The 15,288-nt window shown below is 43.8% G+C and overlaps 1 protein-coding gene across 3 annotated transcripts in view; it reads right to left on the reverse strand.

The window, feature by feature from the left end:
- The window catches only part of meis2a (Meis homeobox 2a), a 79,326-nt gene extending 64,706 nt beyond the window's left edge, over positions 1 to 14,620 (reverse strand). For all 3 annotated transcript variants that reach the window (XM_083997826.1, XM_083997825.1, XM_083997824.1), the window contains exons 1-7: positions 14,499 to 14,620; positions 14,029 to 14,255; positions 12,273 to 12,414; positions 11,921 to 11,971; positions 11,411 to 11,461; positions 10,711 to 10,860; positions 2,083 to 2,197 (exon numbers count right to left, since the gene is read on the reverse strand). In XM_083997826.1, coding sequence (XP_083853952.1) covers positions 2,083 to 2,197; positions 10,711 to 10,860; positions 11,411 to 11,461; positions 11,921 to 11,971; positions 12,273 to 12,414; positions 14,029 to 14,255; positions 14,499 to 14,507 — 745 coding nt within the window. In that variant the 5' untranslated portion in view covers positions 14,508 to 14,620. The remainder of the gene's footprint in view (positions 1 to 2,082; positions 2,198 to 10,710; positions 10,861 to 11,410; positions 11,462 to 11,920; positions 11,972 to 12,272; positions 12,415 to 14,028; positions 14,256 to 14,498) is intronic.
- Positions 14,621 to 15,288: the final 668 nt, after the last annotated feature.

The raw sequence follows: 15,288 nt of genomic DNA on the forward strand, positions 1-15,288 counted from the left end.
AAGGTCAGAGCATGCCTCACACAAAACAACTGGCTGGAGGACGGCCTCATTAGACCATTAAATCAGCTGCCCTCTCTCTTTCTTTCTCCTTTTTCTCGCTCTGCCTACTCTTTCACCTTCTCCACTCTTGAACCTCTGTACTTCAGTAGCTCTTCTTTTTAATCTCTGATTCCATCCCATGCATGCTTGCTTTGCCGTTACTATGAGGGGGCTGGTCTGGCGTTTAGCACTCTTCAGCGTTAGGTCAGGTTCTGGCCCTGATCTAGTCCTGAGTCCGTATTGGCCCGGTGCGCGGTGCTGTACCGTAACTGTCTTTGGCCCATATTGATCGGCTGTTACTGGATACGGTGGGGAGAGGAGTCGATAAGTGCTCTGTGGATTACAGGTCACTTGTACTTATGTGTGTAAGATAATCAATAGGCAGTGCATTTCTTTCTCTCATCCTCTCCCCCCACCTCGCCTCCCCTCCCTCTTTCTCTCTGTTGTTCCTGCAGTCTTCATCTCCCATGCTGCTTACAATTGCAAAGAGGAGTGAAATAGAGTGTCAGTGTTTTTATCTAATGTCATTACTTCATATCATATCAGGAAATCCATCATCTCATTTACTGCAATCATATTTTTCTTTTTTCTTAAAGGTTTATATTGTCTTGTATACAGAGTGTAAGAGTAATCCCAGTGTCCTTGCCTTGCAGAGGAGTCTGTTCTGTGTCCGTCACTGCACTCTACTTCTGTTTTCCTACCAGGATCAATTAAGTTTCCCATTTTTTATGAGGCATTCCTTCATTCTGCTTCAACAGACACATCCTGTTGCTCGGCCAAGGCCTAACTATCAATGTCTTCCTGACATCAGCCTGTGATCCAACCTGACACAGCCAACCGCAGAGGTCTGCTGCGGCCCTCGCTCTGTGGTCAGTATAATGCCTCAGAAGCTGCGACTGCCGCTTTCTGTCTAAAGAGGAGAAGATGATTTAAAACGGCCCCACCACAGACGGCGCATCCCATCGATTCATTTGATCGCTTATTGGCAAAACGATAGCCTCGGATCGGGCAACGGCAAAGCGGCTGCACTCTGTGAGAGAGCCGGTGTAAGCGTGTACGAGGGTATTTGAGTGTGTTTGTGTGTGTGTTTGTGTGTGTGTGTGTGTGTGGAGAGGGTGTGATGAAATTTCATGCAAAACCCTGGACACTGCCAGAGGGCACGCACAGATACAGAAAGACCCACAAAAAACAACCACACACACATACACACACTCTGCCGCCAGTGAAAGGAGATCTTGGTGCATTCAAAACAAGACAGGAAAGGCCAAGAGCTCATCATCTGTTCTCTTAGTTCAGGCAGCAGTTGCATTTAATAAACAATTTGAACCTCACGACGTGTTGATGTTTTGGCCTCAGCTCTAAATTCCGCTAAAAGCGTCTGCTTTTTGAACACTTACATGTCAAAATTCAAACAGACCATGACAAAAATACAAGGCAGATAGCTGTGACTTACACACACTATCTGTAACAAATTCAAATACATTTGTTTTGAAATGCATTATTGCAGCTTGGCAGGTCGCGTACTAGATAACACAAGGCTCTCTGAGACATAATTAGGGGCTGTTGTGCAAGAGCAAAGTTAATATGGTCTAAATGCAAGCAAGAACTGGCAGAAATATACTATTAATCACCAGCTTTTGTTCAGCTCTCTAAATAGCAATGTTTTGGAAAGCCCTATACTAGGCTGCTGCATTACAGTGGCTGCTGCTTATATTTGCACGAGAGTGTAACAGTGGATAAGCGTGTACATTTTTAGGTGTGACTATGTGTTTACATGGACGCCAGTCAAAAAACGGGATAATCCAATGTGGAAGAGGAAGGACTGGTGTGTTTGTGTGTAGAGATGTGCCATCTATTCACTGTAGATCTCACATTAGACAGGGTTAAAGTGAGGTGTTGGCAACCCCTCTCATGCATGAAGATTAATATGTCCTGCATGGATCTGTGCCTGTCTCCACGTGTGTTTATGTGTTAGTGCTTGAGTGCATATATGTATATACGTTTGTGTGTCTGGTTGCGCAGTCCATGTCTGCGCTGGCTCACCTTGTTCGCTGCTGTTGTCACCGCTCTGTGAAGCGTGTCCCCCGCTGGAGGGCCCCGGTGTGCCGGCCGAGTGTGTGGAGGTGGCGTCATCGTGGTCTCTCCAGGAAGCTGGGTTCTGAGGTTTGAAGAGAGAGAAAGCGAGCGTGGGATCCATCCATCCATCCGTGCATCCATCCACATTCCCCGTCCAAACCGCAAACCAGGAGCAGAGAGAGCAGGAAGGAGGGAGAGGAGAGGAGTGGGGGGGGTGTGCGGCGAGGGAGAGACGCAGAAAGACAGAGAGAGAGAGAGAGAAAGAGAGAGAGAACATATGAGTGTGCTGGAAACGTGAGAGTGACATCTGTAAGAGTCTACAGGCACTGTGAGGGTCCTTGGCCTGCTTACATTCTCCTGGCAAGTCAAAGAGCCCCACTGCCTATTTTCCCAGCTAGCAGACAATCAGTGATGCCACTATAATAATAGATGAACAGAAAGGAGCGAATGCACTAAAGCAGCTGGCAATAAGTCAAAACACTGTAATCAAAGTGTTTCATTAATGCATGAGAGCAAAACGCAGCACTGTTAATGTGGCGTTTGATTTTGAACGTTGCGAGGAGAGCACTTGTGAGTGATTTTCTAAACACATATGGCAGAGCCCAGTGGAGTTCGTTTATACGATACCAATTGAGACTTCCGTGTCAAGTGAGAAATATAGAGGTAAAAAGTCCAAACACACCACAGCCACCATTAATCATTACCACTGTCAGAAATGAAAATAAGATATGACAGTGATTCTCCTGCTAATCTGCCAAAAATGTGTCCACGCCCACACTGTCACACACACACACACACGCCCACAGAGCCTTGCAGACATACACTTACGCACACATGCTAATGACATAATAGAGCAAGAAGTATAAACACATATGCACACACACTCACTTTTCTATATACAAACACATGCTGAAAAGAGTGTTAAATCTCAGTTGGCTAACTTCAAAGAGATGTCCATAAACAAATTCATAGCTTTTAAGGCAACCTTCTTTTCTCCTTCCCTCCTTCTAACATTATATTTTCTCTCATCCTCCCCTTCTTTCCTGGTCATTCCCACTGCCCTGTCGGTGCACACAGGGAAACAGGATTTTCTACTGTACAGGAAAGGCTTTATCAGTGCCACATGAAGGCAGGCTGGAGGTGGAATTTCCTCTGCCATTCAGGCAATAGAGGGACAGACTGATCACGTCATTTACTACACTGGCGGCCCCGGCGAATGCACGGGGGCTGAGTCGAATCAACACTCCAAACAGCCTCTCACACAGAGTTGATACGGCTCCATATCGCACACAACCCCCAGCTAGTCTTTCCCAATTTAACATGTCACCTGAGCATGATGACAAAATGTTGGCAAACGTGAGCCCAACGTTGTCCGGGGCCCGAGAGAGAGGCAGCCCCTTGTGCAGGGCCCAAGCCAAACAAACACAGGCCTGCACCAAGGCTTCCCACAAACCTCAACCCACTTCTCAGTTCCCGCTAGGGTTTTTTTTTTTCCTTTTCCTCAAACACACACAAACACACACATATACATACGAAAGCAGAGGGAAAATGTACACGCCACAGAATATTCCAAGAAAGAGACCGTTTTTACCATTTTGTCTAACTTCAGTAGTGTTCCTGATGAACTTCTTTTCCCTCAGCTGCAGCCAGAGAGGAGCCTGCCTGCCTTGCCTGCTTTGTTGCTCCAGTCAGAGTGAGTTGTACTGGAGGAGGACAGACAGGATAGGGCCTGGAGACTAGTGGAGGTTTGCAGGGATACAGAGGCTATAAGACAAGCGGCTGCTGAGGCTCCCCTGGGTGCACAGTCCTGATGTGCTGCTGCTTGTTCTGCTGTGGAGGCGAGACTGCTGCTATGCCTGTGAGCGAGGCCCTTTTATCTGCTAAGTTTTTTGGGGAAGGAGGGCTGTTTTCTTAAACAGCTCGGAGCTGAAAACAGCAGACAGAAACACACAAGGCCCTTCAGACCCTCCGCTCCACTCAAGGTCCTCTCAGCGTCAGCTGTTCGCCGAATGGCAATCAGATAAAGAGCTTGGAGAATTACTCAGAAGAGGGGCAAGAAGACAGGGCGAACAATAGCCCATGCGTGGGTTTTAGCCCTCCAGAGTGAGCGGAGGTAAAAGTGTCCCTGTTCTGAGAGGGATAGGCGATTGTGATGTGTGTGTGTGTGTGATCAACACATGGCATACTTCACGTGAACAGGGTCTGGTGTTATAGTCGTTTTCTGTTATTCTCAGCACAACCCAGTCTGAGCAAAATCAATAATGTGGGAAAAAGCCCATCAAACCTCTCACACACTCTAATTTTGTCTTTGTCATATGGAACATGGAGGGAAGGAAGAAAGTGAGGTAAAAATCCCAAACTCCCTGAGAGCATAATGTATTTAAGCAGCGCTGAGCTCAGTGCACTCTGAACGGGCTGTTGTTGTTCCAAGAGAAGAAAATGACTGGCTTCTACTTCCTCACAATGAGACACCCACTGCCGGCAAGACGCGAGACAGACCTGAAAAACTATGCTCGCTGCTCTCACACACTCTCGCTCTCTTGTTCTCCCTCTCGCTCTCTCTCTCTCTCCAACACTTGCCAGCTATGGCCACAGCATGGTTTTAATGCAACAGCTGAATCGATAGGACTTAATTTAGCTATCATTGCAGGGTAATGTGTCATTTTTAATGGCGCTGGCACTAAATTAAATTCAAAGACACCTCAGCTAATGGTGTTAAAGGGAATGATATTTTGCTGTGATTTGCTACCCTGTGGGTTTAATGGGCCTGTATGCAGGGATATAGATAAAGCTTTGTTAGGTCGGTTCTTGTAGGGCAAAAAGCAGACCGCAGCACTTTCAATGACCGAACAATAATAATGCAGTAGATAGCAGGGACTAGTGAGTATTTTTAATGAAGTGCACATTTCACTTGTAATACCTGTAAGTCACCTCTCATTCATAACCCCGTCTGCAAAAACAAGACAACAAATATCAAAACAACAGCGTTAACTTTCCACGCGCAACGAGGCGACAAAAGCAACAGCCTTTCCTCCCTATGAATTATTTAGTGGGCCTCTCTGAGGTACGGAGTGTGCATCATCAGACACCGCGCTCGCACAACACAAACACACACAACCATTTTGTCACAACCCCCGTGGGTCTGATAAAGTTCAAACAAGTTGTAAAAAAAAATCATGTCACCCAAACAGTCTTCTTCAACCTACACAAGAAGTCCTCGGAAAAAAAAAAAAAAAACACAGAGGAAGAAGCAAAAGAGGAAAAAAAAAAAAAAAAAAAGCCTCTAGCCCATGTGACTATTCCCTAAAGCTGGGCATAATTAGGAGTCAAACATGGTTCACTCCATGCTCTTCACTAATTGTGTTAAAGAGCAGTGTTACCAGGAGGAGGAGGAGGAGGAGGAGGACGCTAGCGAGCAAGCAAACACACACACAAGTGCAGCCGGGAACGCGCGCACACACACAAACACACACACAAACACAATAGGACTAGATAGAGAATAAGATACAAAAGAAGCATGGTCTCTAGGGGCAGCCTTTTCTGTTTGCTGGGGTTAGCAACTGGCGGCTGATAATACAAGTTGTAATTAATATAAAAGCAGGAGACAATATAGGGAGGAAGGCTTGTAGTGCAGCCAGGCCACAGGAGAGCAGGAGAATGCTGCTGTCTCCTCTGCTCCTGTCCCCTGTTTCTCATTTACAAACACCTGCCTGGCACAATCTCACTTCCCTCCCTGCACTCTGCCTACATCCCTAGGAATTTCAAATAAAATTGATTTAGCGGCATCATTGAATTTCCCTCAAATTCCCCTGAAACCTGGAGGGAAGGGAAGATGTAGTAGCAGTGTAAGGTAGGCTGGGAGTGACTAGCCTTGTGTCTGTGTGTGTGCGTGTGTGTGTGCGTGTACTGTATGTTGTACTGCAAAAAAAAAAAAAAAAAAGAGCGGCTACAGGGATCCTGTGCTGAACATGAACAGAACCGCTGACACAACAGAAAACACACAAGGCCGTAAATCATAAAGCCAGCTGACATTTCAAGACGCATCTTGCCACATGGCATAAACAGAGAGAGAGAAAAAAACTCCTCACGCGTTTTTGTTGGGTTGAGAGTCTAATTATATACAGCCACTTTGAAAAAGTGTAGGTGCACCTCCATTGAGCAGCTGAGTATTTACAACACCCTCAATTATCCTGAATATAAAGAGTCCTTAATTCAGCAGCTAATAATTCACTTGAACGTGTTTTAACAGACGTGAGGGATTTAGTGATTGTGTGGATGCTTGAAAACTTTCTCTGAGGCAAAAAACAAACGACCTTTTTTTTTTTACAGTTGTGAATGGCACATTACATGTGAAAATGTGTCTCCAGAAAGGAGAGATTATATTGAAAGAAAATCTGACGACTATTGTGATTCATTGGCTTGGCACACGTCAAAATGACACATCCAAAATATGAAATGGCATAAATATAAAACAGACAAGTCATTACAGATAATTCTACTTTCATTTATTCCCTATAAAAAAACATAACGATAAAATATGGGCTTTCAAATTAGTATGTAAATCTAGGTCTGTACTATAATCAACTGTACATGTTGTATTTCAATGCAAGTCAACATGCACGTATGTCATGGTCTTAAAATGAAGGCTGAGAGACTATTTTTCATTGCAGTCATTTACAGCATGCATGCCGTTAAAGGAAGGGGAGTGTGAGGGACGCAACAAGTGAGCCTCGCCTCTCTCCAGCCACGGCAGCGATGATTAGATATGCCTGCCAACGGGGCCCTGCCTCTGAACACTAATCAAATAGGAAATGTAAGGCCAGACATCCCACCATCACAAAACAATTGTGTGGATCAGACGGAGCGGTCCAAGTCAACGATGCACTGTTTTCACGAGAGAGAGAGAGAGAGAAGAGGAGGGGTGGGTGGGAGAGATCCAAACAGAGTATAGGTCCCCGAGGAGGAGAACAAAGCTAGTTGAATTAGAACACCTCCAGAACAGAGAAATTCCACGGTTCAGCAGGCCGGCTCGGCCCGAGGGCTCGCTGTCCACAGGCAGGAGAGCGGAGGCAGAGAGCTGCACGTTGTTGCACCATGCAAACAGCGACGTACAGGAACAGGACATTACTGAGCAACCCGTCTCCGCCGATACACAAAGTAAATCACTGCATGCGGCACAAGACGAACTATTGCATTACTTGACTGAACCTGTGACATCACCACATCTGACCAATGCTCTTCTACGCCTTGAGCCTGTACCAGAGGATCAAATGTAAACAGAAAGGTCCACCCCCCCCCCTCTCTCTCTTTTCCCCTTTCCAGCCATGCAGAGTCAAGATAAGCGACACCATAACCTCTATGGGAACTACTATCACTCCCTGAGGAAAGCTCTCCAAAACAAAGCAACTAGTCCTGCAAATGTTCCAGAAATTCTGTTTAACAAATCCAGAGCTATGAAGAAATTCAAAGACAGTTTCCAAGGCATATAATGCATATGCATAGAGGAAATGAAAAGCCTTCAGTTAATATGTAAGCTCGAGTGAAGAAGCGGCACAATAGCACGAGAAGACACAAAGGCTAATTCATTAGAACAGATAATATTCAGACTCTGTTAATTCTATTTGCCTCCCTAATTGGATGTAGCACAGAAAAGACAGAAATTTTATTCATTAATTAAAAGACAAGAGAGCAAACCATTGACAGGCACACACACACTGTACCAACCATTTACAAATCTACACCGCACTGGGTTTTTTTTCTTTCCTCTCCCCATCACCCTTCATGTGTAATACAACATCTTTTTTTCTGTCTTTAAATGGGATGGGGTTGATCTGCGGAGGGGCGATGAGTTAGGAAGCCCTGGGTGGGCTACATGTTTGAGATAGTCACCGAGAGCGAAGACGGGAAATCAACAGTGTCAGCAAGACCTCATCTCGCTCTCACTATACCATAATCCAATCATCTCTAAAACAATGCTGCATTCAAGTGTAAATAAAACTGTGCTTATTATGCTCCACTGTCAGGTATGAGGAGGGGGGGAGGAGGGGGGACAGAGAGAGGTAGAGAGGACACACACACACAAACACATACACACATAAAAACAAGCTCAATGGGCCGCCTCCTTCACAGTGAAGAGCCTCATCATCTCCAGAAAAACCAACTTTCACCAAATGAGATGTAGCCCAGGGCTATATATTAAAAATGCATATCAAAGCAAAGAAAAATGGACGTGAGAGATTCTAACTAAATAAATTAGCATATCTAACTATTAAACCGCCTTCCTCTCTGCATTGAGAGGCAAGGACAGAAATGAATAATAAAACACAGCCAAATACAAATGAATAAATACAATAAATAAATCAAGACAAGTAGGACAGAAATTGCTTTCCAAGCAGCCGTACAGTTTTGCAGCCAAATGCATTTTTTTTTGTGCGTTGTGTCCAATATTCAAAACACATTGTAGGCATATGTAGCTGGCTTCTTTTTTCTTCTTTTTTTAATTAGACAGGGAATTACAGCTGAAGAAGTTAACTATTTACTACAAGGATTTCACATCATGAGTGCTGTATGTACACATTTTAACCTCCATAGATTTGCCTTCTGCAAATATTATTTCTATCAAACACACACACACAGCACGAGAATCATACATTGTGTTATTTATTAAAAATAATAACTGTAAGTTGGAGTGTGTATGTTTCCATAATTGTGCTGTAGCCCTCCACTACCAAGCTCATTTCTCAGCTCAATAAGTAAACAAGGGAAAGAAAGAAAAAAAAACTTTTGCCTGCTTTTGTCAAATCCAGGCCAGCAGTTAGGTCGGCTATAATAAAAAGTTCATTGGTGCCACAAAAGTGAAATAAATCCCTCAAAACTTAAACACCTAATGAGGTGGTCAGTCCACAGGACTCCAAGATAAATGGCTTGTCACGCAGCCTTCTTTGTTTATTGCTGCCCCTGATTTGCTTTATTGGCATATCTAATTTTCTAATTATCAAAATATTTCTCACAAGTGGGACTGATGACAACGCTGGTGTCTGAGCACCGGAGGCACCGTTGGAAATTGGCTTGAGTATCAACCATCTGCCATGAAACTAAACAGGCTAGTTTATCTAATCTCTACAATATAAACAGCAGCATGCCTCATTTCTACACTTGTGTTGGAGGACCACAATATTGCCGTTCGGACCGTTTCTCAAACCAACGTCGGCATCTAAGGTCTAATTGGGTTTTAATTCACCTTGTGCAAGCGCGCTGCGTGGCGTGGCGTGAACGGGACGGGGCTTTCAAAGGGAATCCACCGCTATTAGGCCTATAGCCAGACCCAACAGATGCAGCGCAGTGACTCTGCATAACACTTAAATCTGCTTTAATTCCTAATAGGCTTGGCCCTTGTGCTGCACAGATATTAACTAGTCACTCTGTTGCACTAGTCGCTTCTCTTTTTTCCTCTTCTCCTCCTCCTCCTCCTCCACCCATCCAAACATTAGCTTTATCACATGCATGCAAGACGCAATAATTCACAGATATCAACTCAATAACACACTGTCAGCTCAATCCATATAGCGAGGAGAGTCTGTGTTTATTACGCCGAAAATGCACGATTTAAACCAAGGCATCGATCCTCAAATTTAAAGCTTCTGTACTTCAGGTGCATATAATTGAATTCAGCATTATGGAGCCTCCAGCCATAAAACGGGGAGCAGAGGAGAAAGCCACTGCAGAGCAAACCACACGGCAAATCAATACGAAACAATTAAACACATTAACATCAACAGCAATGGAGGGCCCTCCAGACGAGCCATCATATGCCTTGTGAACTTGACATTGATGGTAAGCCTTTAGCTCTGAGATCTATTTCAATAGGCTACCACTTTCTCCACCTCTGCAGCAAAAATCCACAGCTTTATACGCACAGGCCATATCCAGCTCCCACAGCCCCAAATAATAAAGCCCCTTTCTTTTTAAATATTGGCCTAAAGCTACAGCTTACCGCTGATACCCTGCTTTAACGTTAAACCTGCGTAACAGATAATTGCCTCACGTTCTTCTTTTTTTTTTTACCTCCTCTTTTCAGCGTGCAACTCTCCCCATTATGCACGACAGCGATTTGCACACGCGCACGCGCACCCTCCCCAATACACACTCGCTCCAACCTCGAGCACACAAGCACAAGTAGGGGACGCATTATGCACACATGACTGCCCCTAATCAAAAGACTAAAACAATAACTCAGTCTATTGTATCACATCTAGCTTCTGACCCCAGAACATCGATCGACAGATTTTCCTTGCAGAACAGAGCATGCTCTATTTACTGATGGCACAGCAGGGTCACACACACATATACACACACACATACACACACACACTCAGCAGAGGATAAGTAGCCCAAAAGTTGGCATTAAAACAAATGTGATTATAATTTTTTACCACACTCGATTATTCACGTGCATTGTCTTTTTAAATTCCTGTCGACTCAGGTTTGCTCTACCACCAACAGAAACGCATGCATTCACTTCACGGACTAGAATAAAAATAAAAAGAAACCCAGCACATCACTTATGAGGAATATAACACAGCCTGTGTTACTTACGTGATCTGCAAGGTTGGTCGATGATCCCGAGAGTTCCTCGTGATCTGATTTCGAGCTGCCATCCCGTTCGTCGATTACTAGATCTATTGGCATTTTTCCTTTCAAACAACTGATGTACCGGTGGCAAAAATTGTCGCAGAGCTCGTGCACCTAGAGGCGGGAAAAAAAAGGAAGAAAACACCTTTTTTCAGGATGGGGAAACGCTTCAGCCATGTCCAAGAATAACTCCAATTAAGGGGCATTATCGGCAGCGAGGAAACAATAGTGAAATTGTTGCAGTGCTTATTATTCTCAAGAGACTGGAGCAACAAGTTGAACGACACACACACACACACAGAGAAAATATGGAATAATAATAATAATAATAAAGAGCATGCCGTAAGCTGGAGAAATAATGAGCAGCTGAAACTAAATCTGCGGATCAATAACAACGAGCAACGTGAGCAAAGGAAGCTCCAGCATATTTTATCAATATTCACTGCAGCTGCACAAAGAGTTGTGAGTAATAAAATAGAATATTTTATGAAAATGAAAAAAAAGAAACTTTATCCACATTTAAAATAATAATAATAATAGCCCATCTGTTACTAAACCCAGCCATGCACTGGATACTAATAATATCAGTTACATTAAAATACAGGCTGTTTGTGCAGGCGGCGTCATGCTTCGCCATAAGAACATAAAGATGTGCAATATTTACCTTTTCTAATTCCAAGAGGTGAAACCGTAATACTTGTATGGCTTGTATCATCTGGAAGTGAAGAAAATAAAACAAATTGATATCAGAATTTTTTTTAGATTAAATTTTTTTTTAAAACAGATATGTGATAATCCGTCTGTCATATGGCCCTATGGAGTGAGTGCACCACAGCCAGGAATATTTTTGAAACTGTAAAAGCCCCAATCAGTGACTACACACACACACACTGGTCACAGCTGGGCCAGTTTAGATAGGAAGACTGAACAATGACAGCGACAAATGTGGTCACACAGCTTCACTTCAAAACTGATCTGACATCTGTGCGGAAGTTTAAATCATATGTTCACTTTATTTCGCTGTGCTGATGCTGCGGACACTCCACAGTCCATCCACCCCACCACCTCCTCCACAGAGAAGCCAACGCTACACAGCCCCATATACACCTACAGCCGCTACCGAGGCGGCGACTACACTGCATGGGAGACAGAGAGGGTCAAAGTGTGCGCTTACCAAATTGTCCAACTCTGGATTTGATGAAAATAAAGGTTTTTCTGCTCGGACCTAAAATAATACACCAAATGTCAAAGTTAGTTTGGCATGAAATGTGAAGGATGTATATGTGTGTGTATGTGTGTGTAAGTGTGTGTGTTTTCACACATGAATGTAACCTGGTAATGCAACTTCAACATTTTCACTAATTTCGCAGAGAACACACACTACAATTATTTTATCATATCATAAGGAAAAAAAAGTTGTTGTTGCAAAAAATCATGAAGCAGGCAGAAAACTACATATGCCATGACGCAGCCACAAAATATATCATTGTTATTGGTATATATTTTTTTAATATTGCAAAATTGACCTGTTTGGCAAAGACAGCAATGTCCTCATTGAAGGAGTCTGAGGAGCAAACATCGCCGCCTGCTACGCCGGGCTCCCTCGGAGTACACGTCGCCAACTCGCACTTCTCAAAAACCAGTGCGAGCAGTGGGAATAAAGGGTGACTGCAAGAAGGGAAACACAGGCTGAGCACAAGCAGCACACCGGCTCCACAAAGCCCACTGCAAAAAGTGTCCATGTCAACCTGCAGATCTGTCGCCTTTATGATACTTTAAACTAAATATTACGGCAAATCTAAAAACACCAGACATGTTGGGTGAGATTGTTTGACTTCTTTCCCGCTGTGTAGTTTTTCTAACACACTTTTCTTACTGCAAGTGAACGCATCTTAACACGAGACAGACAACGGCTAAAGCAATATATGTGGAATGGGGAGGAATTGTTTTGGAGGCCAGTCTGAGCTGAGGACGAGTTTTAATGCGCATCTGGAATATTTCAAGTCCTCGGTTTGGGAGGAAAATGAAGGATTTTCAGACTGAGTGTGACATGAAGCCACTGACATTTCTTGCAGTGCAAAACTAAAAACGGCACAGAAGTCAACAAAAACTCCACAAAAAACAGGGTGACACACACAACAGAGGTCACGGGGATTTTAGAGAAATTATACGGTGTGCCAAAAAAACTTGAAATGAGAAAAAGAAATGATTTTGCAGAGTTACACTGCAGACGCACTGAGCCACCGAGGACTCCAATGTCTCTTCCCTATAGGCCTGTAACTATAACAGTGGAGCAGAGGTGAATAAAAAAATAGTAAACTCTAGCGTCCACTCTTCTATCAACATGAGACAAACAGCCCAGTAAATAATTTTCTAAAGATCATTTCAATCTTTAAGAAAAAAAATGAAACCCATGTCTACGAGAAGTTGACTCTGACATAAGTTTCTTCATCTGAGTGCTTTAGATTTGTGCCAGTTCAAAAATGAAAGTAAACTCTGTTCCACTTATGACAATGTGAGCAAAAGCGTTGCAGTGGATTTGCTGTGCTACACCCCAGATTACAGTGATACACTGAGGATTAGAGCACTTTCTGTGTGGGTGTGTTTGTGAGCGATATGTGAAAACATTTCCAAAGTGTTCACAGTCGTCGCTTCTAACGTATATTCCTTCATTATTGTGGAATAATCTCATAACAGTAGGAATAGAAAGACTCTCGGTGTGTTGGGATGCGCGTTCAATGTGTGTGTATGTTTCTGAGTGTGTGTGAGTGTGTGAGTGTGTGTGTGCAGAGGGAGGAAAAATGAAGTTTCTGTATCAAGGAGAACGTTTAAATGAGTTGAGACTGGTTAAGGTTAGACAAATAATCCTGCTCTGGAATATTAAAGCAAACTTTATAAAGTGGAACATTTGTTAAGCTGGTGTAAATAGTTTTTGTTACACTTCCCTGCAGCCTGTGACTCCCAGGCTCAGACTGTGCACGGAGCTTCCCCATTATTTTATAGCTTGTATTTCAAGCTCGAGGCTTATACTCTTACTTACTGCAGGCTCGACGCTGCCTTCTACAATGCGTATAAAATTACACATCAACAAAACTCCCCTGGCCAACAATAGGGCTCCGAAATTGCGGTCAATCTTGCACAAAAACACTGTTTAAATTTTTAGTGGTGGGAGAGAAAGTCCAACAGAACTAAAGTTGCAGAAAAGCTGAAAACTTGAGGGGGGAAATGTATTGAAAGGCTACAGAATGCAGGACGGTGTTTTTTGGATCATGCAAACCTTACCCATAAATTTGATCTTTATCCCTCTTTAAAACGTCGTTGACAGCGGAGCCCATGCTGGTGGGCATAACGTTTGGATGAGGAGCGTGGGCTCCGTAGTGCTGGCTGGCGTGCAGCGGCGGTCCGTGGTTCAGGTGGTGGACCTGGGGAAGCGGCCGGGGAGCATGCGGGTCCCCGTACATCGACGCCGGGACTCCGTCCATCCCACCGTAATGGGCCAGCTCATCGTACTAAAGGGGATAAAATCAGAGCAAAAAAAAAAAAAAAGTCAGCGCCGGCTGCTCGGTTTACTTTTCTTTCTCTTTGCTCTTTTTCTCTTTTTTTTAAACAAACGTGAAAAGTAGAAAAAAGCATGCCGTCTCATTTTAAACAGAGGCAAATGAGAAACTAAGAAGCTGTTGCTGAGAAAACGCTGTTGCAAGCCAGGGAGGAAAAGTGTCACATATTATCTGAGATAAAGGGTTTGTCATTACCAAAAACATTATAACTTAGATGCTCCGCGGAAAGAGAGTTTGGTGCGTGGAGAGAGCGAATTAGTTTGGAGTCTCTTGTGAAACTGCTCCACGACTGTCGTGCAGGCAGGCTGTCGGTGAAGGCAGAGCCTGTCACTTTGCTTGAAGAGTAAGGGCGCTGCAAAAATGTCAAATATCGCGGCTTTGATATGAATACTTTGCAAATTTGCCACCAGCCGACAAGAGGTTATAGCGATACGAGGGGGCCTCCCTATAGTGGATTTGAACAGGTAAGTGTAGGAGATTTAAAACCTACCCTTTGCGCCATCAGGCTGCGCTCCAATAAACTCCTGAATCTGTCGTATATTTAATATCCCAGTCCCGGTTAGAAAGTGATTTAGTGGCAGGATCCCTTTTTCAACCAACTTTGCGAATTCTCCTATTCGCCAGTGTGGTTCAGTTGAAATCGTAGCATCAGGGAGTTTTGCAATTTTTCTTGTTTTCCCTCTTTCCTCGGAAAATAAAGAAAAAATGCGCCAAAGTGAAGGTTACAATCGGCCCATCAACAACCTGCATGTAACTAAACTGTCGTGTCTCATGGCTTTTTGCCACTCCAGCTGTCAATCAAAGCCAGAGGTTGTCAAGGTAATGAATGAATGACGGTTGGTGATGATGTTCAAGAGAAGGACGAATCTTTTTAGTCCGTTTTCATCCCGCAAGTCCGCGTCTCCTTTAATGCCTCCAGATCGCTATCTTGTTTTATTATCACTGTAAAAGAAAAAGAGGAAAAAAAGGGAAAAAAGAAGCAGGC

Source organism: Trachurus trachurus (assembly GCF_905171665.1).
Source record: "Trachurus trachurus genome assembly, chromosome: 22".
NCBI lineage: Eukaryota > Metazoa > Chordata > Actinopteri > Carangiformes > Carangidae > Trachurus > Trachurus trachurus.